Raw genomic sequence first — 26,060 nt, 5'->3', positions numbered from 1 at the left:
CTTATCTTCACTTCATCCAGAGAGGCACAGCCAAGAACTTCTCCTGGCGTCCTGGCATCCCTCTGTCCCTCCAGGTCCCTCCTGCTGGTCTGTGCTGAGGCTGAGGCCTGGCTCTGTCTGCTAGGTATTGCAACCGCTGCTGATTCGTGTTTGCTGTCCCGACTTTATTGAGCTGGACTGCTGGAATATCTGTGAAGTCTTTGTGAGCAAACTGCCACTGCTGACCTGTAAACTGAACTCTTAATTTCCTGACGTCACAGGTGGGATTTGCTCCAAAGAACCATTTCTAAACAGGTCCAGTTTCCCCTTATCCTTTCTTTTCCACTACCTCTGGTAGGTGGTAGGCTAGAAGGGAGGTTAAAGCATTTAAGAACCACCATTAAAAATAAAGTTTGGAGCCAGGCGTGGTGGTGCACGCCTTTAATCCCAGAATTTAGGAGGCAGAGGCAGGCAGATTTCTGAGTTCAAGGCCAGCCTGGTCTACAGAGTGAGTTCCAGGACAGCCAGGGCTACACAGAGAAACCCTGTCTCGAAAAACCAAAAAAAAAAAAAAATTGAAGTTAGAGATTTCCTTCTAGCAGGAGTTGAGCAGGTTTCTGAAATGCAGTGGGGGGAAGTCATAGGACAGACATGCTCTTCCAAAGGGAGACATGGGAAAAGAAACAGAAGGGTCGCAGGCAAGTACCATCCATGCCGAATCCCTCAGCTGTGAATGATCTCTTTTATTCCTCACGTTGGCTTCTAGCTAGCAGTTGGCCTCTACCGTGACTCTATCCATGACTCTGCCTGGCTCAGCTCATAAGATGGGTCTCGTAAATTGAGGATTCATGTTGTCAACTTTATGATTCTAGAAAGTCTTGAGGGTAGCTTTACCCCCATGGTTTTATAATGCATTGCCTTAGAGGGGACTCTATGGCAGCTTCAGCCCCTGGCTCCACTTGGCCTTGTCCTGAGACATTCTTAGAAATGCCTGTAGAGGTCGTTCTCCACTGACTGCAGCCCCGGGCTGCCTGGTGTCCACACTCATCTCCTTAGCAGTTACGTGACCACATCCTTGGTCTTTATGTTCTAAAGTCATTTGTTTCCTTTTACATTTTATAATGCAGTTAAAAACAAAACAGCAACTGGAACGCTCTGCTTCTTGGGCATGTCTTTCTCCAGGGTTTTTTTTGTTTTTGTTTTTGTTTTTTTTTTTAATAGTATAGAATAGAGTTTATTCAGGGCATGAGAGGGTAGTAGAGACAGAGAAAGGAAGAGACAGAGACAGACAGACAGTCAGACACAGGCCAGCCATGAGCATGTAGAGAGAGGGGGGCAGGGAAATGGGGAGAGGGGGCAGAGGTGAGAGGACAGAGCATGCGCTCATTGCCATCTGAGGTTTCATCAGAATTGTCTCTGCTTTTCATTGGAAGAAAGTTGTTAGTGGTCAGCACAGTCAGCCCAACCAGCGCTCTGGTCCCGACCTCATACTCGCTAAGGAGGGAAGTCCAGATGCTCCTGATGGCACAGCTCATGTTCTGAGCATGGGAGACCCAGATCTGCACACCTCATGTTCTGAGCATGGGAGACCCAGGTGCTGCACACCTCATGTTCTGAGCATTCACAAAACCCCTAGTCCTCTATTCACGTCAATCTCAGTCTTCTAGCTTGTTCCTACAAATTCTTTCTGTCCTGTTCTCACTATCCAGTTCCAAAGCTGCTTTCTCACTTTTAGGTAACTGTTATAGCAGCACCCCACTCCTGGTCCCAGTTTCCTCTGTTTCTGCCATAACAGAATATCTAAGATTTAGCAATTTGTAACAAACAGAAATTTATTTCCCATAGTTCACAAGACTGAATTTTAACACACTGGTGTCTGGTAGGCCTGGCTGCATCAAAATACTTTGGAGCATCAAGAGAGATGGCTTAGCAGTTAAGAGTTTTCTATTCAGCCAGTGAACCTGAATTCATTTTCTGGGACCCATATCCTGCTGCTCATAATCATTTGTAACTCCAGCTCTGGGGATCCAGTGCCTTCTTCTAACCATCATGGGCACCCACACACTGCATGCTATATATCTTGTACGCGCACACACACACACACACACACACACACACACACACACACACACAGAGATATTACACTTAGAGAAGGTAAAGAAAGGTCCAGAGGGGGAAAAGAAGGGCAAACTCAACCTTTTATGATGGACCTATGGATGAATCTTGGATGAAGTCCTAAGGGTAGAACCCAGTCCTAAACTCTGCCTAAGGATCCACTCCCAAGGCTATTACAATTCAGTTTCATCTTGCCTTTCAAAAGGACATTCTAGTACCTATAAACCATCAGGACCTCTGTCCCCTCCCCACTCTGGTTGTCCTTTGTCAGTCTTTGCTGACTATTATATCTGCGGGTTTCCAGCCCTCGTTGAGATAATTTGGTAACATATTTTGCTAGAGAATCATAACTTAAAACAACTTACTGGCATCAAGTTGTCCGTATTCCTTCAGTTTAAAGATCACGTCCATATCTGCAGTTTGTTTCTTTTCTCATCTTTAGTTCCAAAGTTCTTTTCTGTGTACTTCCTCAAGTGTGTTTATTGTGCAATGAATACATTTTAAATTAAACTTGCTAAAATGCACATGGATGGTATTAGGAACAAATCTGGGAATGATTTAGCCTGTTCTTAGGCCAAGTGTGGCGGTTGTTGCCTAAAATGAGTTATTTGAGTTGTAAATTGGAAATGCGAAGACTTGATTATTGTTCTGTGACCATTGCCCCATCATCCTTGCTGCTGGTTCTGAGAGGACATCTTAGTTAGACCTGACATTCTCATTAGCACATGCTCTCACCCTCCACACCTCGCCCCCATCTTCTCAGTAGAACTTTCCCACCCACAGCGCTACCAGTTACTTTTCAATGAAAGTATATTAATTTTATATGTAGCGCAAGTATTGTGTTTTATTTGCTGCCATTACCATGAGACTGTGTGTTCTCAACTATGTGAGTGGTCTAGACAGAGGAATGTCGGAGGCTTTGGGGTAGATTCCTGGTTTGGGAGAATAATACTTAATAAACTCTTCAAGTATTGGAGGGAGTCCCATGTGTCCGAGAGTGCTGTAGGTGCTGTCGAGATGCAAATGATTTGGGGCACATGGAGCGCACAGTGGTGGAGCTCTGGTCGCCTCCCAGACTGTCCCTTTGGATGTAGCTCTTCCATACGTTGTTTTAGTGCATCACTTCCTTTCTGTTGTGGATATGCAAGACATTCTACTCCTTTAATGACTTTGAGAAGTGATTTCTAATCCCCTCCAAGGCAGTCCCCTTGTACACATCGTCCAGAGCCCTGTATGGCCTTCTTTCAAATGGTAGCTTGACTATTGCTTCTTTCAGGCAAGCTCTTTCAGGAACAAGTTATCTCAGGCTGATATATCTGCTTTGAAAGGATAATTAGATTTGCACAGATACATAACTCTAGTATGTGCTTGATGAGAGATGCGGTTATAGCTTTGTCAGCAAGATGAAGAAGTATGAGCTAAATGACAGAGAAGACACATTGATAACTGCTTAATGACTCACTATCAGCCCGGAAGGAAATGTTTAATACCATGGCACAGGGCTCTGGTTTTGATCTAGTGCTGTTCAACATGTCCACTCCTTCCACTGCTCACCAGCAAAGTGTTTGCTGAGCGCCTCATGGTGGGAAACGCAGCATGCTGGGGTTGCTGGGTGGGGGGTAGGGGTGGGGGGGTGGCGAGGGGGAGGGGGAGCATATAACAGTGAACAAGGGATGCATTACAGTGTAAGCACATGAACAAAGACTTGCTGTGCAGTGCAGTTGTGATGTGGAGCTGGTAGATAAGGGGAGTGTATACACAGCATGAAGATTTCTGAGGACTGGAAAGCCAGAAGAGAGACTCAATGCATCCTAAGTTTCAGTATGAAATGTAATTGCGACGAGAGTTGTATGGGAAGAAGGAAGCTTGCCATGTGGATAACAGCTCTACTTATTTGTTTGTGTATTTTATTCTAAATTGTGTGTTTGTAAATGTGGAACTGTGTGGATTTGTGCGTGTGAGTGAAGTGCTGAGGGAAGCCAGAAGAGGGCGCCAGATTTCCCAGAAATCAAGTTGTAGGTGTTGTGAGCGGCCCAGCATGAGTGCTGGGAGTCAAATCCCAGTCCTCTACCCGAACAGTATGTGCTTAGCATCACTAAGGTGTTCCTCCAATGCAGCAGCTGTGCTGAAACAGGCACCCAGAGCCTTTAGTCACTCGTCAAGTCAGTGTTGATAATCAGTGAGGTCTGAGGAGTTAGAAAAAGTTGAGTTACATCCACAGGCATGTGGTATATCCAGAATGAGAAATGGTAGGGACTTTCTGCTTTGCTAACTTTAAAAAATGATCTCAAGATAGTTTCCCAGGCATTTTTTTCCATGCTCAACACATTGTAAGAAAGCATAATTAAACATGTTAGTCAATATATTTCCTAGGACCTGAGAAAAATAGAATCAGTAGAAATCAAAACATTGACTTATTGTATACTCTGCAGTGAAGATCTCGACAGTGAGATGGACCTGCACCTACTGAGGGAAGGAGGGAAGGAGAGAAAGGGAGGGGAAGAGAAGAGAAGGGAAGGGAAGCAGCGCAACACTCGTTGAAGCAGTGTTCTGAGACGCCTGTGCATAGTGCTGCTACAGACACGCTCAGGACCTCAGCACTAACAGGGTGAGGTTACGTGTTAAGGAGTCTGGGGGCCTGTGCTGGACAAATGACCACAGTGTGATGAGGGTCATGGTCCCGGGAGACTGCAGGCCCTGTGTACGTGTCCTGTTGTGTCTTAGAGCTCAGTGTCCTTATTTAGGTTTGTGTGGTTGCTGGCACAGCTCACCTCCTTGTGGTTGTAGGAGTCAGCTTCCTAGTTCTCGCTGGTCGTCACCTGGGCCTACTTCAGCTCCAGAGAGGCTGCTCTAGGTCCTTGCCCAGGGCCCTACCCCACAGGTCCTGTCATGCTTTAAGCCCCGTCTTTCAGGAAGAGCTAGTCACTTTAAGAGCTTACCTGATGAGGTCAGACCTAGCGAGTGTATTAGTGTGGGCTGCCACAAGATTCCAGAGTCTGGGTGGCTTTAACAGAAATGTGTTTTCTCATAGATCTGAAAGCAGGAAGTCTGAGATCAGAGTGCCCACATCTCAATGTGTGGGGAGGCCGTCTTTCCTGGCCTGCAGATGGCTGCCTTCTCACAGTGTCCTCCCATAGCCTTTTTTCTAGGCCCGAGAGGGACAGTTCTTCTAGGGCAGTGGTTTTCAACCTTCCTAGTGCTGCAACCTTCAGATACAGTTCCTCGTGTTGTGGTGACCCCAACCATAAAATTATTTTCATTGCTACTTCCTAGCTGAGATTTTACTACTGTTATGGGTTATAGTGTAAATATGTTTTCCAGTGGTCTTAGCCCCCGTGAAAGGGTTGTTCAACCCCCTAAGGGGTTGTGACACACAGGATGAAAACCACTGGTCTAGGGCCACCAATTCTATTGTATTAGGATCCCAACCATATGACCCCATTTAACCTTAGCTTGTAAAAGCCTTATGTATTTATTTGGGAAGTTAATACCTTAACACATGGAAGTGAGCAGGCAAGATTCAGTTTTAGTATCTTGATAATCTTTTTGACTAATTCAAAATCTACAGGGAACTGTGTTATAACTTCGTAATGCCTCCAGACTCCTTCATTGTATAAAAGAACAAATCTGCTAGAAGTGTAACAAAACAAATTTTTGCTTATTTTGCTTATTTCCTGTTGTCAGTTCACTGCCTAGCACAGCAAATCTAAATGAATGTTTATTTGTTCAATAGAATTATTAAGTAAATAAGTGTATGATGTTCCAGATACAATTATTTTAAAATTGTAACTCAGAACTGACCTTAAATTTGTGATTCTCCTGCCTTGGCCTCCTAAGTTCTGGAATGAGAAGGATGTGCCGCCACGCATACCTCTTCTCTCTTTTTAAATGGACAGATAGGCTACCTTTAATCAAAAAGCTTATCTAACCATGCCTTTTTAGAGCCCGTGAACACTCGGTGCTAGTACAGAGTCTCTCACTGTTGTCCCTCCTGGTGACTGATACACAGAGGCCTGAACGTCTCTTGAACCTCATTCTGGTGCTGTGATCTTGCGTGACTACTGTTGAGATGCGTGTTTTGGATATTCTGACAGCAGTGTTCATTTGGACGGAGGAGGCTGTGGGCTGTCTGTGGAGCAGAGTGAGCACTGAGAGGCCTGGGCAGTGTGCTGTGTGGCAGTCAGCTCTGTAGCATGGTGATTGCCATCTGTTCTGGACGCGTGATAGAAATGCATAGTGTAAAACATCGATAGGCTGTAACCCTTCTACTTACCAGGAAAGAACATTTTTTAAAAACTGATGGGTAATGTTAACATGACTAGACGTATATATATAGTGTGAGAGATGTCACAGTTGTGAAAGGGACAGCTGACCATAACCCTTAGAGGCCTGGAGAACATAGGTTTGTACTTACCAGAGAAGGGAGAAAGTGGCTTGGGTCTGGCTGTACGAGGCAACACTAATACTTATTTATTCATTTATTCATCTGTCTGTCTATCTGATTTTTGGAAACAGGGTTTCTCTATGTAGCTCTGGCTAAACTGGACTTGCTCTGTAGACCAGGCTGGACTCAGAGATTTGAGTGCCTCTGCCTCCTGCATGTGCCACTACTGCCACAGCACTAACATTTTAAGCTATGAGTTTGTAGCTTGTGATATTTCTAGTTGTCTTTAAGAAAATTTAATCCCAGGCAGAGTCAAAAAGCCTCTGTAATCGCTGTCTAAATGAGAACCTTAAACTCTCTTCTGGCCTATGAGAGGAAAGCCCTGGAGTCTAGACTGTTGCTGGCAGGAAAGCCTGAGGTCTTCTGTGCTCGCTATGAAGATTGCCGACAGGTGGCACAGGTGACCGGGGTACTGGGTCTGCAGGACAGATGGGCCACCGTGAGGAGCTCAGCACTGAAATGGGGGTGCCTCAGGGAATGCGATTGAGAAAAGCAAGAGCTGACATGGAAAACCAGCCAGGGGCTTGTTAGCTGGGTGAGAGGATGATTATGGCTGTTGTTTCTCGGTGAATAGATTAGAAATGATCTTTTAAATCAGCCCCTTACTGCTAAATTTGTTGACACTATCCAGACTTCAGGCTCCTAGATTCGGAGACAGTGGTCACTGCTTCCCGGAGTGTCTCTAACTGCTGTGACATCAACTCTTGCAGCTGTCCTGGTCTCTGCATAGTCTCACTTTGGGGTTTTTTGTTTCTTCTTTTCTAATTCCTCCAGTATTGACGTTCCACTGAAATCTGTTCTAGGCTCTGCTCTCTCTCATCCTCACAGTCTTACTGGGTGACCTCATTCACTCTGCTCGTGTTAGTGATGTTATGAAATGTTGTAATGTTTCATAACATTATTAGCATCTGTGTGCTAATGATTGCCACATTTTTATCCCCGGCCAAGGTCTATCTCCCAGCACCCGTCTCCATACCGAACAAATACCCCACTCTACTACAGATATGGCATCGGCACCCCTGTCTCAAGTAGAACTTCCTGAGTGGTTCTTCTTATGCTCCCACACAATGGCAGCACTTTTGTCTTGTCCTCTCCTGTGATGTGATAAATGTGTCTGTGTCATCGTCATTCAGATCACAGCACAAGATTCCTTTATTATTCAGAAAGTCCCCTCATCCTCTGCCAGGCACTCTGATATGGTGTTCCAGCTCCTGGCTGAGCTAGTTGTTTGCCAGGTTTTCCAGGTCTTCAGCTCGCTCTCTCTCTCTCTCTCTCTCTCTCTCTCCCTCTCTCTCTCTCTCTCTCTCTCTCTCTGTATATGTGTGTGTGTGCGCGCGCTGCCTGCCACCATGCTTCCTCTACTTACTATGGACTCACCCTCTGGAAGGGTAAGGCAAAATAAACCCTTCCCTCCTGTAGTTGCCTTTGGGCATGGCATTTCATCTCAGCTACAGAAAAGTAGCTAGTACAACCTTTGACAGGATTAGTAGCCAGAACATACAAAGAAGGTAAACAACTAACATGGAATCAAAACAACCCAGGTAATAAATGGGCTAATGAAACACCTTTTGAGACAATTCTCAAAAGATGAAATACAATTGGCCAGTAAACCTAAGGAAAAAAGGTTCAACTTCACTAGAATACAAATCAGAACCACCAAAATTCCATGCTAGCTGAGTCATTGAGATAGTCATCGAGAAAACAGTTAACAATGTGTTGGCAAGGATGCCAGCAAAAGAGAAACCCACACACTGCTGGCAGAAGTGTGCTAGTCCAGCACTATGGAAGGCACTATAAGTAGATCTTCCATATGACACAGATAAACCACTTATGGGCATCTAGCCAAAGGTCCAAGCCGGGATATCCAGAGATCACTGTTGCACAGGCCTGCAGTTCTGTTCACAGTAGCTAAGTAGTGGAGCCAGCCTGCGTGCTCAACAATGGAGGGATGGATTAAGAAAATATATGTGTACAATTTAATTGATTTTGATCATAAAGAGGAAAATGGAATCAATGGAAGAGAATCGTATTAAGCCTGTTTAAGCCAATCCCATAACGATGAAATATATGCTTTCTAGATTTTATATAGAAACATAAAAGCATGTTGATATATATGATGTGAAATAGGAGATGAGCTGTCTGGGGTCAGGGTAGTAGTGACAGGGAGGAGACTGATGCTCAGGGTCTTAGTTTGGGTTATTGCTTTGATGAAACACCATGGAAAGGGTTTATTTGGCTTACACTTCTTCATCATGGTCCACTATTGGAGGAAGTCAGGGCAGTAACTTAGTGCCAGGAGCTGATGCAGAGGCCATGGAAGGATGCTGCTTACTGGCTTGCTCCTCATGGCTTTCTTAGCCTGCTTTTTTATAACACCCAGGACCACCAGCTCAGGGATGGCACCACCCACAAAGGGCTGGGCCCTCTTCCATCAGTCATTAAGAAAATGCCCTATAGCTGTATCTTAGGGAGGCATTTTCTCAATTGAAGTTCCTTCCTTTCAGATAAGTCTAGCTTGTATCAAGTTGACAAAACTAGCCAGCACACTCAGACATGCAGGCACACATCTGCAATCGGAACACATGTAATCCCAGGTAGAATCATGAGTCTTGAACCAGCCTGGGCTACTTATGTACATCAACATTTTGCATCTTGAATATATTTTCCTAAATGTTAATTTAGAAGCTTTATAGTTTTCATTTTTATGTTCAGGTTTCTAAACAATGACATTTTTAGCATGGAATGAGAGAGGAAATTTTTTTTCTATAGATTAGGTTATTTCAGGGCCATTTACTAACAAGGGTTTTCTTTTTCTTGTTAAAGCAGATGAGTTATATGGAAGTTCTGTTTGTGAAATCTGAATTGTACTTAACTGATGTGGTTATACGGGATCATGTGACTATGACAGTTTTGTGTAGGTGCTATGGTCTGGTAGTGTAAGACCTCCAGTGCAATTCTTCAGCCTTTCCATGGCTCTTCTGGCCCTTGCATTTCTGCCGTACCATCTCCTTTAGTAAGGGCTGCAGTAGTTTCGATTGCTTGGCTGCTGTAGATCAGTTAGGCAGAGAATCACTGACAGTCTGACTCCTCACTCCATGTGTCTCCACCTGTTCCCCTGCTTGACTGTCTCAGCAACATCTTACGATTTCTGAGTTAAAGTCTTTGACATCCTTCATTAGACTTATTCTTAGTTATTTGTTTATATATTTTATATATCAAATATATTATATACATATATATGCATATACTATATTTGTATATATACACACATATAAGCAGTAACTCATCTATCACATTTATTCTGGAATCTTAGATTTGGCTGAATTTATTTCTAGTAGACTTGAATTACAGATCTCTTTTGATTTTTCTATATTCACAACCATAGCGTTTGCAGATACATACTCTTAGTTCTTCCCTTTTGGAAAAATGACTGTTAACTGGACAAAGTTGTTTCATTGTGTCTGTCCATACATGGATACACATACTTTGACCAGACCAATCCCTTGATACTTTTGTCTCTTGTTTTCCTTCCCTTCCCACACCTCCAGTGCTTTTTTTTTAATGCCCTTTCTCAGTTGCCTTGATTGCTTTAACATCAAGTACTGTGTTGAATAAAGTACTGACTGTGGACGTCTCGCCCTCTTCCCAGCCTTCAACGTAATGTAGCTATAGATCATTGTTAGTATACTTACTGGTCAGAAGATTTTTGTGACAGCCTGTGGTGTTTTGGTTTCAGTGTTACTCTTGTGTTGTTAGGCAAAATAAAACACTTTGTCTGAAAGATTAATACAGCTAGTATTTTACCCGCAAAGCCTCGAGGAGACAGATAAGGTGTTTTGCTTTGATGTTTTTAGTGCAAGGAGTTGAAACAGGGTCTCACAGGTCCTAGTCAGGAACTACCACTAAGCACACTCCTAGCCAGAGAAGGCTGTAACTATAAGTTAACAGGCAGTAATCGTTCGTCTTTTGATATGGGAGCTAGTGGTCTGAGGGCAGTTTGACTATTTGATCTAAATTAAACCTATTGACAGGAAGTTGTTTGTGATTGTCCCTTAATTCCTGCAGATGCCTGCAGCTTCTCCAGCGTTGCTGTGTCACAGAGCTGTCATGGAGTAGAGCTTTTGTAGCTCACAGTTCTGCAGTCCATGTAGGCAGCCCAGGTTCTGATGCGCATGGTGGACTGCAGTGGGCACAGGGTCTGAAGGAGGGAGGATCAGAGCTTAAATCAGGAACAGAGGCAGCACAGGTGGGCCAAGCTGGTCCTTCTATGTAACAGGCCTGGCCTGAGAATGGGAAGGGTCCCATGAGAGCGCTTGGGACTTTTTAAAGCTACGGTTATCTCCCAGTGCCACCACTGAGAACCATGCTTTCCCTCAAGTCATCCCTTAGGGGGCGGGCTTAAACCACTTTCCTGCCTGAGCAGCAGGTAATTTGTTTTCAGGCATCAGACTTTATCTCTCTTCTAACCGACCTTTCACCCTCACCATCTTTTGCTATCTCTGTTTCATCCAGGACAATGCCTGGTTTTGCTCAGATGCTTGCTGACCACACATCAGCCTTCTTGTTCACCACACCCCTCCACCTTCACTGCACAAACTCAAGAGTCTGCTGTGGCATTTCTCTGCATGCATGTCCTGTGCATCGATCATGCCTGCCCTTCTGTCTAGCCTCTGCTGCCCAGTCTAACCTCCTTGTCCCCTCTCCCAGCCCTCACCAGTCCCTGATAGGCCCTGTGTAGCATTTTCAAAAGTATAAGTGTAATAAAATCTTTTCCAGTGTAAAGTTGAATGGCTTCCTCAGGAGAGAGGCCTGCGCTCTTCCCATCACGTGCAGCCTTTCCCTGTCTGTGCCCATTTGTCCCTCTTAGTCTCTGCTGCCATGCATTTTCTTCTCCACTTTGTCCCTCCTCACAAGCTACAGGAGTTGTGTTCTGATCTGCCCTTGCTCCTCTGAGACATAGGCGTAGCAGTTCACATGCCTCATGATCAACCCTAAGCAGACAAAACCGTCTTCTCAAGCGCCACTGCCTGAGATTATAGTCACTGTCTGATTGTAGTTCTCAATATTTGCAAGTATTTATTTAATATACAACTTTTCATTTGTTATATCTTTATATTCACAACAATATCTAGCTTCCAAGAATTTTTGTTAAATCCACTTTCTACTTATCTCTCTCTCAGATAACGTTACAAGGCAAGGCACATCTGTCTTGTGTCACCAGGGTGTCTGACTATGAGGTAGCTGCTTGAACTCTGAGTGTGCAGCGTGCTGTGTTTACCTCAGCTGAGGCCACTGGCACTGGCCAGTCACCCGGGTGACTAGATGGTGTGTTTCTCTTTCTGGATGCTTTTCATAGATCTCAAGGAGTGTCCCTCCTCCTCTGGCAGCCATCCTGTGTGAAGGCAAAGCAGTTGTTTCTCCGCCTGTCAGGCCTTTCCCTCCTGGCCCCCAGGAGGATCAAGATGTACCATGCTATTTTGAAAAGCCTAAATACTTGAAACTTTTATTCTCCAGTTGGATTTGAAAGGGGGACATTATGAGCCCTATCCTATGTGGCAGGGGCTCTGAGCGTCTATTTGGATAACACTGAAGATTGGAGGAAATGTGACTCTGTCTGTGTGTTTTAAGCCCCTAAGGTAAGATCAGAAAGCGTCTGGGGCAGAGAGAGCCAAATAGTTGAAGTCATACATTAATTATGGTCATGAATCATTTTTATTTTTAAAGTCTTTACCATTTGACAAGGTTGTTTGCATAGTACCAGCGGAGCTCTGAGCTGCTCCCTCCCCGTAAAATAATGCTATTTGTTGACTTGTCCCTGGGTTGATAATTCCTAATGTTTTTAGTAAAAATTGCTTACTTCCCTGGCCTGAGGAGAGTGATCTTTATGCATTTTTTCTTGATAAAATATTTTGATCTTATAAGTGTAGGAAACAATGTCTTTCAGTTAATCTCGAAGACTAAGTCAGTCAAGATATCCAATCTTAGGACTGTGCTTACATATACGTGAATGCTGGACAGTCAGGAAATGGGTCAAGAGCTCCTTTGTACTACACTCTGCGGAGCATCTAGAGTGTGCATGAGAATATGAGTATTCTTGCCCCTCAGGAAGACCTGCTAAGGAAAAGGACAAGAGAAGAACCATTTGCTGTAATGTGGTCCTTAGTAGTGTCTGTTGTCATGTGTGTGATCTGGTGTAGATTTCCAGAGGAGGAGCCAATGCCTTCAGCTGCCTGGTGCAGCCACAGAAGGCCAGAGGAGCAGAGGTTACATCTGAGCTGCCTTAGTGGGTTAGGGTTCTGCTTACCTGCGAGAGACAGGGAAATGTGTGCGCAGATGCATGGATTATAAAGAGACACAGAAAAGAAGTGGCAGTGCGTCATCCAGGGAGGGAGACCGGGCTGGGCACGGAGTAGGGACCGTATGATGAAGACCTTCCCTTGTATCCAGGTTTCTGTAGAGGTGTGTTTGTAGGACTCTGTTATCAGTGTCTTAAACAACAGGATGCTGAGTCTGGAGGGAACTGCTCATCTTCAGTAATTATCAGGTACTTCCTAAAGCCTGGAAGGGTCCTACTGAAGTGCTTCCAGAGATACTGGTGCTATAAAAGTCACTATACAATGGCACCCCAGCCCTCATGATGATATTCAGTTTAAGACTGAGAGCTTTTTTTTTTTTTAAATGAAATATTTCCACACAGTACATCATAGTGCCATTTTGGTGTGGTCTTCGTTCCAGTCAGGATTTAAGGTTCCCATCACCTCAGCTTGTCCCTCAGTTCCCCATTGTCTGTCCCTTGCTCAGAAGCAGCTGCTACTCTGTGTCACCAATGATCGCTCATACCTGTGTTGGGTTTTAGACCAGGAGCAGTGCACAGCCCTGTTCTCCTCTGGTTCTCTCTTTCCTTTCCTTGACTTGTTTGGGGATGTGTTCATGTCCTTGTGTATTATCAGTTACTCTCCTTTTTATTGCTAAGTAGACTACAAGTCTTAATTTGGTTTTTAGTTTCATATTTGGTGGACAATTGGATTGTTTCTGTGACCTTTTGGTGGGGAGGGGGGCAGTGTCTTATGTAGCCTTGACTGGCTTTGAACTTACTGTGTAGCCCAGCCTGGCCTTGAACTTCTGATCTTCCTCCCTCTGCTTCCTGAGTTCTGGGATTGCAGATGTGCACAGCTCCACTTGGCTTCTGTGTACATTCTGAAACAGAGCTTACATGTTAGTCTTTTGTGTGTAAGCACCTATGGCTGGACTTGGTGAGTAGAAGGTTAGATGTATGCTAAAGTTCATTTAAATAGTCATTTCAGAATGTGAGGAGCATTTAACTTACCAGCAGTGCATGTAAATTCTACTTGCTCCCCACTCTTGCCATCACTGTAACTTTAGTTATTCTAATGTGTAGGAAATAGTATCTCATCGTGTATGGTACATTCCCTGAGAGACTAAGATGTTAGGTCCCCTTTTCTATGCTTATTGAGCTTTGTTTTTGAAATCAATATTTAGTGCACAAAAGTTGGATTTTATCATGGTAGTTTCTCTCTCTCTCTCTCTCTCACACACACACACACACACACATACACACACACACACACACACACACACCCTGTACTTTGTTCAAGGTATCTTCTACCTTTCCTGTCTACCTCTCTTGGTTCCTTACCTCTTGGTTCCTTGCCCAATGTAGCTTTGCATGGTGGCGGCACAGATGTATATCCCTAGCAGCTGGGCATCCTTGTAAGCTTTTGATATCCTTTGTTTCCTTGGTGCTGACAGATGAGATGGGGGTGAGGTTGGTAAGGATCTTCCTTCTCCTCTTCCTCTTCTTCTTCCTCTGCTTCCTCCTCTTCCTCCTCATCCACCTCTCCTTCTTTGTATATTTATTGGTGATTTTTAAAAACTTTTTTCTATTAAGAAATACCCATGGCCCCTGCTATGCACGGCTGGGCTGCTGGAGTCCTTGCAGGAAGTCTTGGCCTGTGCCTGGATCTGGAAGTTGCCTATGCTTATATCTTGAAGTGGCTTTTACTTCTTTTGGTTTTTTCTCTAGCATTTTCAGAGTTTTACAACTTAAAGTCTTTCATCTATGTTGAATTAACTTTGTGCAGAGTGAGAGGAAGCTATTGCATTCTCCTTTATGAGGTGAGCTAGCTTTCCCACACCATTTGATGAAGAGTCTGCCCTTTGCTTGGTGTGGCTCCCCAACACAGTTGTTGTGGTTAGGGGTTTCCTCCCACTTTTCCTACTGCTATCTCTAGGTGAACAGACATTCCTGCCTCTGGTAAACTAGTTAAACAATTGTTCTGCCTCTCTCTCTCTCTCTCTCTCTCTCTCTCTCTCTCTCTCTCTCTCTCTGTGTGTGTGTGTGTGTGTGTGTGTGTGTGTGTGTGCCATTTGTATGCCTGGTGTCCATGGAGACCAGAAGACGGTATTGGGTCCCTGGGAACCAGCATTACAGACAGCTGTGAGCTACTTTGTGGGTGCTGGAATTCAAACCTGGGTCCTTTGAGTGGGTGTTCACCACTGAGCCATCTCTCCAGTTCTTGTTTGTTTTTGAGATGGAGTCTTACTACTATGTGCCCACTAGTCTCCAAATTCTGGGCTCGGGTGAGTTTGCCTCAGTCTTCCAGCTCTCTGAATGTATGAGAGCAGCTGGTTATTGATCCATTTTCCATCTGTAAGTTAGCAGCATACTTTGCTGATCATTTACCTATAGACAAACCTTGGGATCTGACAGATTTTCCGATCAGTTTGTTACTTCTAGATCTTTTACTATTTATATAAATTATAGGGATTTATATAAAGTTATCCCCATGAGCCCATGTCTCTGCCTCCTAGCAGTGAGAGTACAAGCTTGTGCTGCCATCTCCAGGGCTTGAACTCAGGCTCTCATGTTTGAGCTGCAGGCTGCTTTCTGACTAAGCCATCTTCTCAGCCCCTCAACTAGATCACGTTCTAAAGCACTTCTAAACCCCTAGAGTCCTTTGCCCTACCCATGTCGTAGCAGGAGGAGGCATTGCAGAGTACTGTTATTTTAGGGCTTGTAATTCCTGTTACTTCATTATATGTTTGACTCTAGAAATAATTGGTTTGTTCAGGATTGATTCTATTTATCCTAGGAGATTTATAATTCATGTCTGTGGCTCTCTGTTTAGACTTTGTAATTAACTCACTTACATTTTTCTACAACTTGTATTTCTAGGCTTCATAGAGCCCAGTGTGCAATTAAACAGACTCAGGTAACTGTTCAGAGACTTGGAAAGGAAATTGAAGAAAAACTAAGACTCACATCGACAAGCAATGAGCTGGTAGGTTCTTGTATAAGTACCTGTTCAAACTCTTGTTTTTGTCAAGCGATTATCATATTATTCTTGGAAAAAAATCTCTAGACCGTACTAATAACGATGCTAATAATGTTGCATTCAGATGGCTGCTGGTGTATTTTAAATGTTAGAAATCAAAGTTCCCATCTGCTAGTAGCGTGAGGTAAATGTGCCACTTTCTATTAGATGAAACTTGAGATATAATTACTTGGGAGGTGACTGGCAGACTGTTTTATTAACGTCGGATAACTGTGAACTCCAAGCATGAAAGGTACAGTGAGTGACCTAGAGCTGCCAGGACAGGGGAGGGGGAAAGGAAGTCAGTGGAACTAACGCACTTGAAGAAAGCATTTGGGTTGGTATTGGTGGCTCAGCTGCTGAGAGCCCTGCCCCCAAGCCTAACACCTGAGTGTGGTCCCTGGGATTCCTGCGGCAGAAGGAAAGAGCTCACTCATTCCTATACGCTGTCCTCTGACTCGCAGGACACACACACGTACGTAAATACTAAACACATAAACAAATGTAAAAAAAAAAATCACTTTATTAGTGTATATACATAGTGCTGGGTTTAATGAAGATAGTTTCTTACCGTTTAATTTGTTCTTTGATTATATTCAGCCAGGATGAATCCACTTTTGAAAGGTGGATTTTAAAATGAATAGGATCAGTTATGAGAGTCTGATTTGTGAAGTGTTCACCTTTAGAGAGATGTGGGTTAGCTGAGGCATTCCAAAGGATCCATGACCTCAGACTGGACGGGCAGATCTCAGGGCTTCACAGCGTCTGGTGCTTTCTGATGCTCTTCCTCAGAGGAAAAGAACGGCGGCTTTCAAACAGCTGTTCTGTGTCGGGAAGCCACGTGTGCACCACTAAATCACACTCTGCTGCAAATGAAGCCACGTGACTTCGAACGGCCTGCAATGTGCAGTGAGTTAGAAAAATACTAAAAACTCACAGCTTGCCCGGCAGTCCCGGGAGCTGTTACCTCCCATATGCAGCCTCTTCCCACTGCCGCTCGCACATGCGCATCCAAAGGCGCCTCTTACACCAAGGGTTGTCCAATCACAGGCCCCTGAGACTGCGGGAGCTATGTGTGAGCAGCTACCTGTGCGCAGGCCCTCTCCTGGGACCTAACGAAACACATTTGTTCATCTTGTAGAGATGCTGAGATTAGCAGTCCATTCCAATGACCTTCATCCGCACACCTGCTCGTGCTGTTCCTGGCCAGAGCAGGTGTCCGTGGTACCCAAGCAGCAGCAGGAGCTGCTTGTCTCTTCATAGCACTTGCCTTGTCTCTGGAAAATCCTCCCTCCACGCTAGAGAAATGGCTGCCTTTTGTGTTATAACTTAGGACCATAAAGGCCTAATGCCAGGCCACGAGAACATTGTAGAGGGAGGGAAAATTATCAGATTTTTTTTTCTGTAATGTACAAAAATGCATTTTTAGGACCTTTGTCTGGGGAGAACTTGCTAGGTTTTATTTTCCTTCCTTTCCTCTCCCAGGCAAGACTGGGAATTGACTTGTTCCATTAAGTGACTGCGTATGCTTTGTCTCAGTGTGGACACATGTCTGCTTAATCCTGTTTTTCTAAACTATGAGTGCTGACACCCAGGGTAAGGTGATAGAACGTGTAAGCTGTAGAGGTCAGGTTCAGAGGGTCACTGTGTGTTTGTATGCCGCCTAGTTAACACAGAAGGAAGTCAAGGGAGTTTTAAACTGGAAGTGAACCTAGAAATCATATAGTTTCATAACATCCCACTGAGAACCACACCCCAGTACACTCAGTCCCTATCTTGCTTGGTTTTCCTATATAGTATTTATTACCATCTAATGTGATAGCTATTTAATATATTTGTGTCTCTCTAAACCATGAGACTTGGGATCCCAACCCCCCTACTCCCATTCTCCCGCTTCCTTTGGTCTCTTTCCCCTCCTCCCTCCTCCCCTTCCTCCCTCCCTTCCTCCTTCCTTCCCAACCTTCCATCTCTTTTGAGTCCCAGGATCTAGACAAATGTTTGACTCATAGAAGATATAAAGTATATATTAAGTATTTGTTGAATTTCGGAATGAGTCCATGGGACTGGAGAGATGGCTCAGCAGTTGAAGGACTTGCTGTTCTTCAGAGGACCCAGGCTCAGTTCCCAACATTTACGTGGAGTGTCTCACAGCTGCCTATAACTCAAGCTCCAGGGGACTGATGGCCTCCATGGGCGTCTGAGCACACAAGGACACATCCACATATAGACACACAAGTGTACACATAAATAAAAACAAAGTAAAAAACAAAAGAGAATGAAACAGAGGAAAAAATATGGCATATTTGATGCTGAAACCAACCAGTTACCTGCCTCAAACTTCTTCTTAATGAATCCTAAGTATGTACCTCTTCAGAGATGGCAGGTTTGTAGCTGAAACCTTAGCATCTTCACATATGCCATACGCGCCCAACATGAACTATGGCACCTAACTGTATTTCCTAGGAGATAGCTGGTATAATGTGCTCACTTGTAATCCAGCACTCAGGAAACCTGAGTCAGGATAATTGTCCTATGTCTGAGGCCAGCCCAGGCTACTTAGTGAATTCAAGGCTGGCCTGAGATACATAGTAAACCCTCTCTAAAATGAGTAGACATATAATAGTCTTTCAGATTGACTTTTGTCATTCTCTGGTGTTCTTTCCCCTGTGGTGCTGTGGTCCAGCTCATCTTGCATTTGCCCTGCCTGTAGCCATCTTTCACCAGGACCCAGCTCCTTAGGTTGGCTGAGGTCTTTAGAAACAAGATCTGGTCACTGTGTGTGCTTGGGTATTGGGGGTGCTCATTGCTTTTAAAGCCCCCTCAGCGTGCATGGCTATCTCTGTATGAATGTATACCTATCTATATTAAAATAAACATGAGTTCATACTAGTGTTTGCCATTCTAATGCCACAGACTTTATTCTGGTTTTCTCATTCATTTTGTTTATTTGCAATATCTTTTTCTGATAGTGAGAAATCTGGCTCTCATTAAGTATAATGTACTTATCCGTTAAGTCCTGGCATATGTGTAAAGTGGTTCCGATTTCTTTTTCCATTCGTTTTGTTATTATAATTATTAGTGTATATTAAATCTTTGTATTAATGGACTCCACTGTGACATTTCCACATATACACATATCACGCTCTCATCGTATCTACCCTCCCCCGCCCTCCCTCAGCCTCTCCCCAGCCGCCTTGCCTGAGTATTCTCTCTGCTAATTTTGGATCATCTGTTAGGCTGTTTTTATTTTAGCTTTTGCTTATGAGAGAAAATATACAATACTCTTTTCCTGTTTTTAATTAGAATTTTTCAATCTTATTTGAAGTTTTGTGCGTGTGTGTGAACATGTGTAAATGTTTTTTGCCTGCATGTGTGTCTACATACTGCATGTGTGCCTGTTGCCTATGGAGGACAGAAGAGGGCATCAGTTCCCTGGTACTGGAGGTACATAAAATTGTGAACCACCATGTTGGTGTTGAGACTCTATCTTGGTTCATCTGGAAGAGCAGCCAGTACTTTTTTAACTACTAACCTGTCTTTCCTGTCTTTATTAATAATGTAAATATATTATAAATAAACATTTATCATATTATATAAGTGTATACTATATAATATAACTATGTATGACTTATATATTTATGTTTATATATACAGGTCCTTTTCCTTACATGTACATGAGAAGTATGTTCTTTAAGTCTGTGACTTGGATTTTTTAAAAAATCATTTGGTTTAAAGATTAGTTTTTGTTTTATACATATATATATATATGAATGTTTTACCTGCAGGTATATGCACATATGCATGTATGGTGGTATACATACACACACATGTGTTGCCATTGGAGGTCAGAAGAGGGCTTTGGGTACCCTAGGACTAAGTTACAGGTATTTGTGAGCCACCTGATGTGGGTGCTGGGAACGTAACCCAGGTCATCTGCAAGAGCAGGATATGCTCTTAACCACTGAGTCATCTCTCTAGCCTGATTATTGTTGTTATTCTTTTTCTTAATGGTATTTAAAGAGCAAACAATTTAAAGTTCAGTAAAATCTAATCTATTTGTATATATATGTGTGCATGTGGGTGCTTGCATGCATACCTGTGTGTGTGTATTCACCGTGTGCGGGAAGCGGGAGAACACCACAGGTGTGCTTCTACAGGACGCTCCACCTTGGTTTGGATTTGTTTTCTGGCAGGGCCTCACACTGGAGCCCTGGCTGGCTGTGAGCTTTCTATGTAGAGCAGGCTGTGCTCAGACTCACAGAGATGCACCTTCCTGTGCCCTCTGAGTGCTGAGATTGAAGGTAGGGCCTATCACTAGCCTGGAGCTCAACAGTCAAGCCCGGCTGGCCAGCCTGTCTCCACCTCCTCAGTCCTTTCGCTACAAATGTGTGCCGGTGGGTACTGCACCCAGCTTTAGCTCTGTTTCTTACATGAATTCTGGGGAATCTAACTCAGGCCCTCATGCTTGCGTGGTAAGCACTGCACCAGCCTAACCCTCTGATGGTTTGTTTCTTCATTGTTTTTCCTTTTGTTTCAAGTCCTTCTCGTAGTCTTTATCAGAATCAGCTGCTTAGTTCAAGATTCCAGACATTTTCTGGTGCTTTTTTTTTTTTTCCTAGAAGTTTTAGCATCTGGGGCTTTGTGTTTATATCTCTGATTCATTTCAAGTTATTATTTTTGTCCTGGATGAAGAAAGAGTAAAAACTTTCCTCCCAAACTGATGTTCAGTTGACAGAACAGTATTTGGTGAACAGCTTTTCCTTTCCCTATTAATTACCCTGACATGTTTGTCTAAAGTCAGCTGACCGTATACACGTGCATCTGTTTCCGCTCTGTCTCACAGACCTGTCTGCGGATCCGCCCCAGCCATTACTGTAGGTTTGTCAAGGAAGCCAGGTAGGCTTTCTCAACTTTTTTTTTAAAAGTTCCTGTTTTTTTTTTTTTTCTTTTATTAAATTCCCCATAGGTTTTTTATGTTGCTGAATGAATTTTAAAACTTTATATGCCCCAGTACAGGGGAACGCCAGGGCCAAAAAATGGGAATGGGTGGGTAGGGGAGTGGGGGGGAAGGGTGTGGGGGACTTTTGGGATAGCATTGAAAATATAATTGAGGAAAATATGTTAAAAAAAAAAAAAACCTAGTTAGTCAGTTTCTACCAAAGAGAGCCTGTTGCAATTTTAGTAAGGATTTGTGGAGAATTACCATCTTAACAATGTTGAGGCCTCCAGTCTGTAAACATGACATTTAGGTCTTATGTGAACTTCTCTTTAATTCTCTGAATGATGTCTTTGACCCCCTTTGTTAAGAGTTAGTCTTAAGTTTCTGTTGGGGTCGGGCAAGCACAAGGCATCTTGCCAAGTTCAGCCGGGTGTGGTCGTACACCACGAGAACTGGTCAGAGGGAGAGAACAGTTCATGCTGCCATTTTAAGTGCGGGATTAACAATGATTTGTTCTGGCTTTAGGGTATGCCTCTTCCTAGTCTCTGGGGTTTTATCATGAATGGGTATTACATTTGGAAGAATTAAATTGAGGGAATTTAAGACAGGAGGGTCAGGAGTTTAAGGTTAGCCTAGACCAACTAGGAAGACCTTGTCTCCAAAAACTCAGTAATAATTAGGGTAACTCCTTTTGAATTTTTATTTGTCATTTGTATATGAGTAGCATATAAGGATGCTATTCATTCTGATTTATTTCTACTTTGATAGTTTTATTCTGTAGTTAGTTATCTTCACTTTGTAGATTTCTTAGTTTTTATGCAGACAATAGTATCTACCAATTTAGATGGTAGGGCATTTTGTTGTTGCTATTGTTGCTTTTGAGACAAAGTTTTAATGTGTAGCCCAGGCTGGCCTTAAACTTGCAGCAATCCTCCTGCTTCAACATCATGTTGTATCACAGTCATGTACCACCCCACCCAGCTTGTGTTTGGATAATTCTAAATTCTCTGTTCATTTCAGTAGTGGGGACATCCATACAGAACAGAATACACAGGGATCCCTGCCTCGTGCCTAGGTGAGGAATAACATTGTCCCTGCTTCATTAAGTATGACATTAGCAATGGTCTCTACTAGTTTAGGACTTAATTCATCCTAATTTCTGGGAGTTTTTAAAGTCATGAATGGTTTTAATGGTTTTTCTATATATAATGATTTTCTCATTAATTTAAAAATTATTAAAGCAAACTGTTATGGTTTTGCTTTGTTAAGTTTTTGCAATACTGGTGATTGATTGAATGAAGGCCCTCATACATGCATACATTACTCTTGCATTCCCAAAGTAAACTGAATTCATAACAATAGGCAATCTGTTTGTGTCGGGTTGGATTTGCCCTGGTGATGCCAGCTTTGTTTTCACTCAGGACACTGAGGTGAGACTTTGGTGTAGGGTAGGGTACCCCACACCGCCAGCTGTACTCTTGACTAGATCATTTCACTAAACTCCAGTGCTCCGCTGAGATTTTTCTCTCCTTTGACTCCATGTTAGAATATTGCCTTTCCATCTCAGCAGATTTCTCAGTGGATTTCAAATCTCTGGTACTTTATCTGGTACTTTTTGTTTTTGTTTTTGTTTTTGTTTTTGTTTTTGTTTTCAAGACAGGGTTTCTCTGTATAGCCCTGGCTGTCCTGGAACTCACTTTGTAGACCAGGCTGGCCTCGAACTCAGAAATCCGCCTGTCTCTGCCTCCCAAGTGCTGGGATTAAAGGTGTGCGCCACCACTCCGGGCTATCTGGTACTTTTAACATGTTCTGGTTGCCCGTATCTTCATGCCTCTTTCATAGAGAGGGAGTCACATTCTCCAACTGTTCATGGGTTGAGCAGTATTGCACAGCACCCTGGACATTCTGAATGTAATATGTAGACTTTGAGGATTTTCTTTAACATTCATGCTCCAGGCAACGTGGCTCCAATTCCAGCTTCACTGTTAAGTGTGGGCAGCTCTGCATTCATTTGTGCATGTGTGGCTTAGGGTTCAGTTGGAGAGTTCATTGAGTTTGAACAGAATTTGGGTGCCCATCTCTATCTTCTCCCTATTCTGGCATCTTTATTTTATCATTTCTGGTTCCTTCAAGTGGAGACAGTTGGCTTTCTGCTGTCCTCCAAAGCCACAGGCATAATCATAGAATAAGGGGAGAAAATTGCCTGTGTGTGTGTGTGTTGTGTGTTTATATCAAACCTCAACTTCTCCTTAAAACAGCATGCCATTGATCACTGTAGAAACTACAGTAGTATCTTCATATACTTCATTGATTAGAAGATCAGTTTGCTAAGTGTTTATTCTTATTTAGAAGCCAATATTTTTATATTTTATATTTATAAAGATATATATGCTTTCTATCTACATATTCTACCTACACATGGGTTCTAGGCCTGAGAGTACTACTGAGTCTGTGAAATCATGAGTTGGATGAAATGTTTTCTAAGTCTTAGTGACTGGCTACTTGTAGAAGGAAGGAAAGCCACCTGTAAGTGACATTTGGAAACCATTTGGCAACTTCAACAGCTCTGAGACTTTCTCCAGATTGTTAGTTATTTCCAGTTGTGGATAATGACCACAGATAAGATAAATATTCTCTAAATCACCAATTCCTCAAATGTTTTCATCTTAAGGTCCTTTAATATGTTAAAAATAGTGACAACCTCTAAGGACTTGATTACACTATTAATATTTATTATGTTAGAAATCAAAGCTGAGAAGTTTGTTTGTTTGTTTGTTTGTTTTTGTTTTTTGAGACAGGCTTTCTCTGTGTAGCCCTGGCTGTCCTGAAACTCACCCTGTACACCAGGCTGGCTTCAAACTCTGATATCTGCCTGTCTCTGCCTCCCAAGTGCTGGGATCAAAGGAGTGTGCCATCACTACCTGGCTTAAATCTGAGAAATTTTAAAGAGTTTTCTAATCTTAAAGTGCTAATAGCAAATCTATAATGTTAGTATGAATGATTTTTATGAGAAGTGCTTTTCTTTTTAAAAGGAGATTCTGTTTTGTTTTTGTGACTGAAACCTTTTGTGATGTGTCAAACTGCATTCTTGCTTAATAAGAGACCAGTGAGATGGCTGACTGGATAAAGGCACTGTCAGACAAGCTGAGTTCCATCCCTTGAATCCACATGCTTGAAGGGAAGAGTGGACTCCCAAAGTCATCCTCTGACTCCATGAGTGCCCGACTGCATGCACAAACACGAACACACATACACATATGCTCACATACACACATGTGCGCACACACAAATACATATTAACAATTTCTGCAAGGCCTCCAGCAGCTCTTGTTGGGCAGTAAATCCTTTGCAGTATCCGAGCATACTCTCATATGCTTCATAGATAGGACCAAGACTGTGACAGAGGGGCCCAGCTGCTCAGTGCGATTACACGGGTTTGAAACTTTGATTATCCCAGGGCCGTTTATTAGGAACTTGTGTCTGAGGGTTTTAAGCTCCAGTGTGATCTATGAAAAAATACTTGTTTGCTTATATTATTTATAGACCAATCTGTCATTGTAAAATGAGTGTTTAACATTACCCATAATTTTTTAAAAGACGCATAAATGGGAATGTGCGCTTGCAAGCATGCATGTCTGAGTGTTGTATAAAATCTTATTAAAAGTGACTGATATATTGGGGTAGATGTATGACATTAACTGTACTTGGAATGAAGAAGACTAGAGTGCAGCCCATAGAAGATACTTAGATTAAGATCTTTGATCAGCTCGACTTTGAAGTGTGAGCAAGGAAACAGAGCCATGCCAATGGCAGCGTTTGTTTACTCCTCAAAAACGGGAGCCAAGAATCCTGGTTCGAGCGATTGGGTCTGTTTCTGTCAACGGGCCAGCTTCCTCACACGGACCATAACACAAACATGCCTTGCTCACGCCTTTCTGTGTGAGCTCTGTATTTAGACAGCCTTATAAGTTCTGTGCTTTGAAACCAGAAAACATTCCCAGTTTGAGTGTGTACCCTGGAACAGAGCAAGTTAACCCCGTGAGCCAGGTTGGGTTTTCTGAAGAATGCTCTGCCCAAAATATTTGTATGTTTTGTGGAAAAAAAATGGGTTTGAGCAATTGAATACCTACATCTTTCTGAAAAACCTTACTCTGAAGAGTTTTGGTTTTTTTTTTCCCCTCAGTGATGTTGAAGACCCAACGGTTTCTGATCACACTAAAGAAAACCCTACTGTGTTTGGCTTGGTTCCCTCAATTTCTCAAATTATAAAGCATATGACATAACATTTCTAATCTTCATGAATAGAAAATGCTTATGGATTCATGTGTGGAGGGACATGTGCCATGGGGTTCACATGGAGGCTGGACAGGTTTGTGGAGTCAGTTTCCCCTTCTGCCAAGTGAGTTCCAGGAATCAAGCACAGGCCATGAGGCTTGGCAGCCAGCACCCTTACTCACTGGCCAGTTCACCAGGCGGTTTCAGTCATTTATACAAGCCCAGTTCATGGGTGTCTTAGGGTTTGTATTGCTGTGGTGAAACGCCATGACCACACGCAGAGTGGAGAAAAGGCTTATTGGGCTTACACTGCTGTTCATCACCAAAGGAAGGCAGGCCAGGAACCTAGGCAGGCCAGGAACCTGGAGGCAGGAGGTGATGCAGAGGCCATGCATGGGTGCTGCTTATGGCCTGCTTCCCATGGCTTTCTCAGCCTGCTGCTTAGAGAAAAGAGGACCACCAGCCAGAGATGACACCACCCACAGTGGTCGGGCCCCTCCCCCATTGATCATTAATTGAGAAAATGCCTTACAACTGGATCTCATGGAGCCATTTTCTCAACTGAGGGTCCTTCCACTCTGATAACTAACCTGTGTCACATTGGCACACAGAACCCGTCAGTACAGTTGGTTTTAAATACATTTATAATGTACAGCCACCTTTACCATCTGTGACTGCAGCTCTTTTTATTTTGTAAACCTGAAACTTTGTCACTGTTAAGTACTGACTGCCCCTTCCTGTCACTCCCAGGCCCTGCCACCATTCAGTCCGTGATCCCTATGCATTCTGAGTGCTCCTCCTCCCCACACCTGCTGGGAATTGAACCCAGGACCTTGTCTATGGTAGGCATGTGCTCTACCACTGGCTCACAGTCCCAGCCCAACTTTGACTATTCTAAGTCCCTCACATAAGTGGCATTAGACACAGAGGGGCTGCCTGCAGCTTATTCATTTTACAAGGCATAATAACTATA

At 43.3% G+C, this 26,060-nt stretch overlaps 1 protein-coding gene across 3 annotated transcripts in view; it reads left to right on the top strand.

Moving 5' to 3' along the window:
• The window catches only part of Uvrag (UV radiation resistance associated gene), a 254,426-nt gene that overhangs the window by 108,759 nt on the left and 119,607 nt on the right, over nucleotides 1-26,060 (top strand). For 2 of the 3 annotated variants that reach the window (XM_006508349.3, NM_178635.3), the window contains one exon: nucleotides 15,735-15,840. The exons of the other annotated variant lie outside the window; for it this stretch is intronic. In XM_006508349.3, the coding sequence (XP_006508412.1) occupies nucleotides 15,735-15,840 (106 nt within the window). The remainder of the gene's footprint in view (nucleotides 1-15,734; nucleotides 15,841-26,060) is intronic. 3 annotated transcript variants of the gene reach the window in all.

Source organism: Mus musculus, chromosome 7 (genome assembly GCF_000001635.26).
Source record: "Mus musculus strain C57BL/6J chromosome 7, GRCm38.p6 C57BL/6J".
NCBI lineage: Eukaryota > Metazoa > Chordata > Mammalia > Rodentia > Muridae > Mus > Mus musculus.
This window is presented reverse-complemented; position numbering and strand designations above follow the sequence as displayed.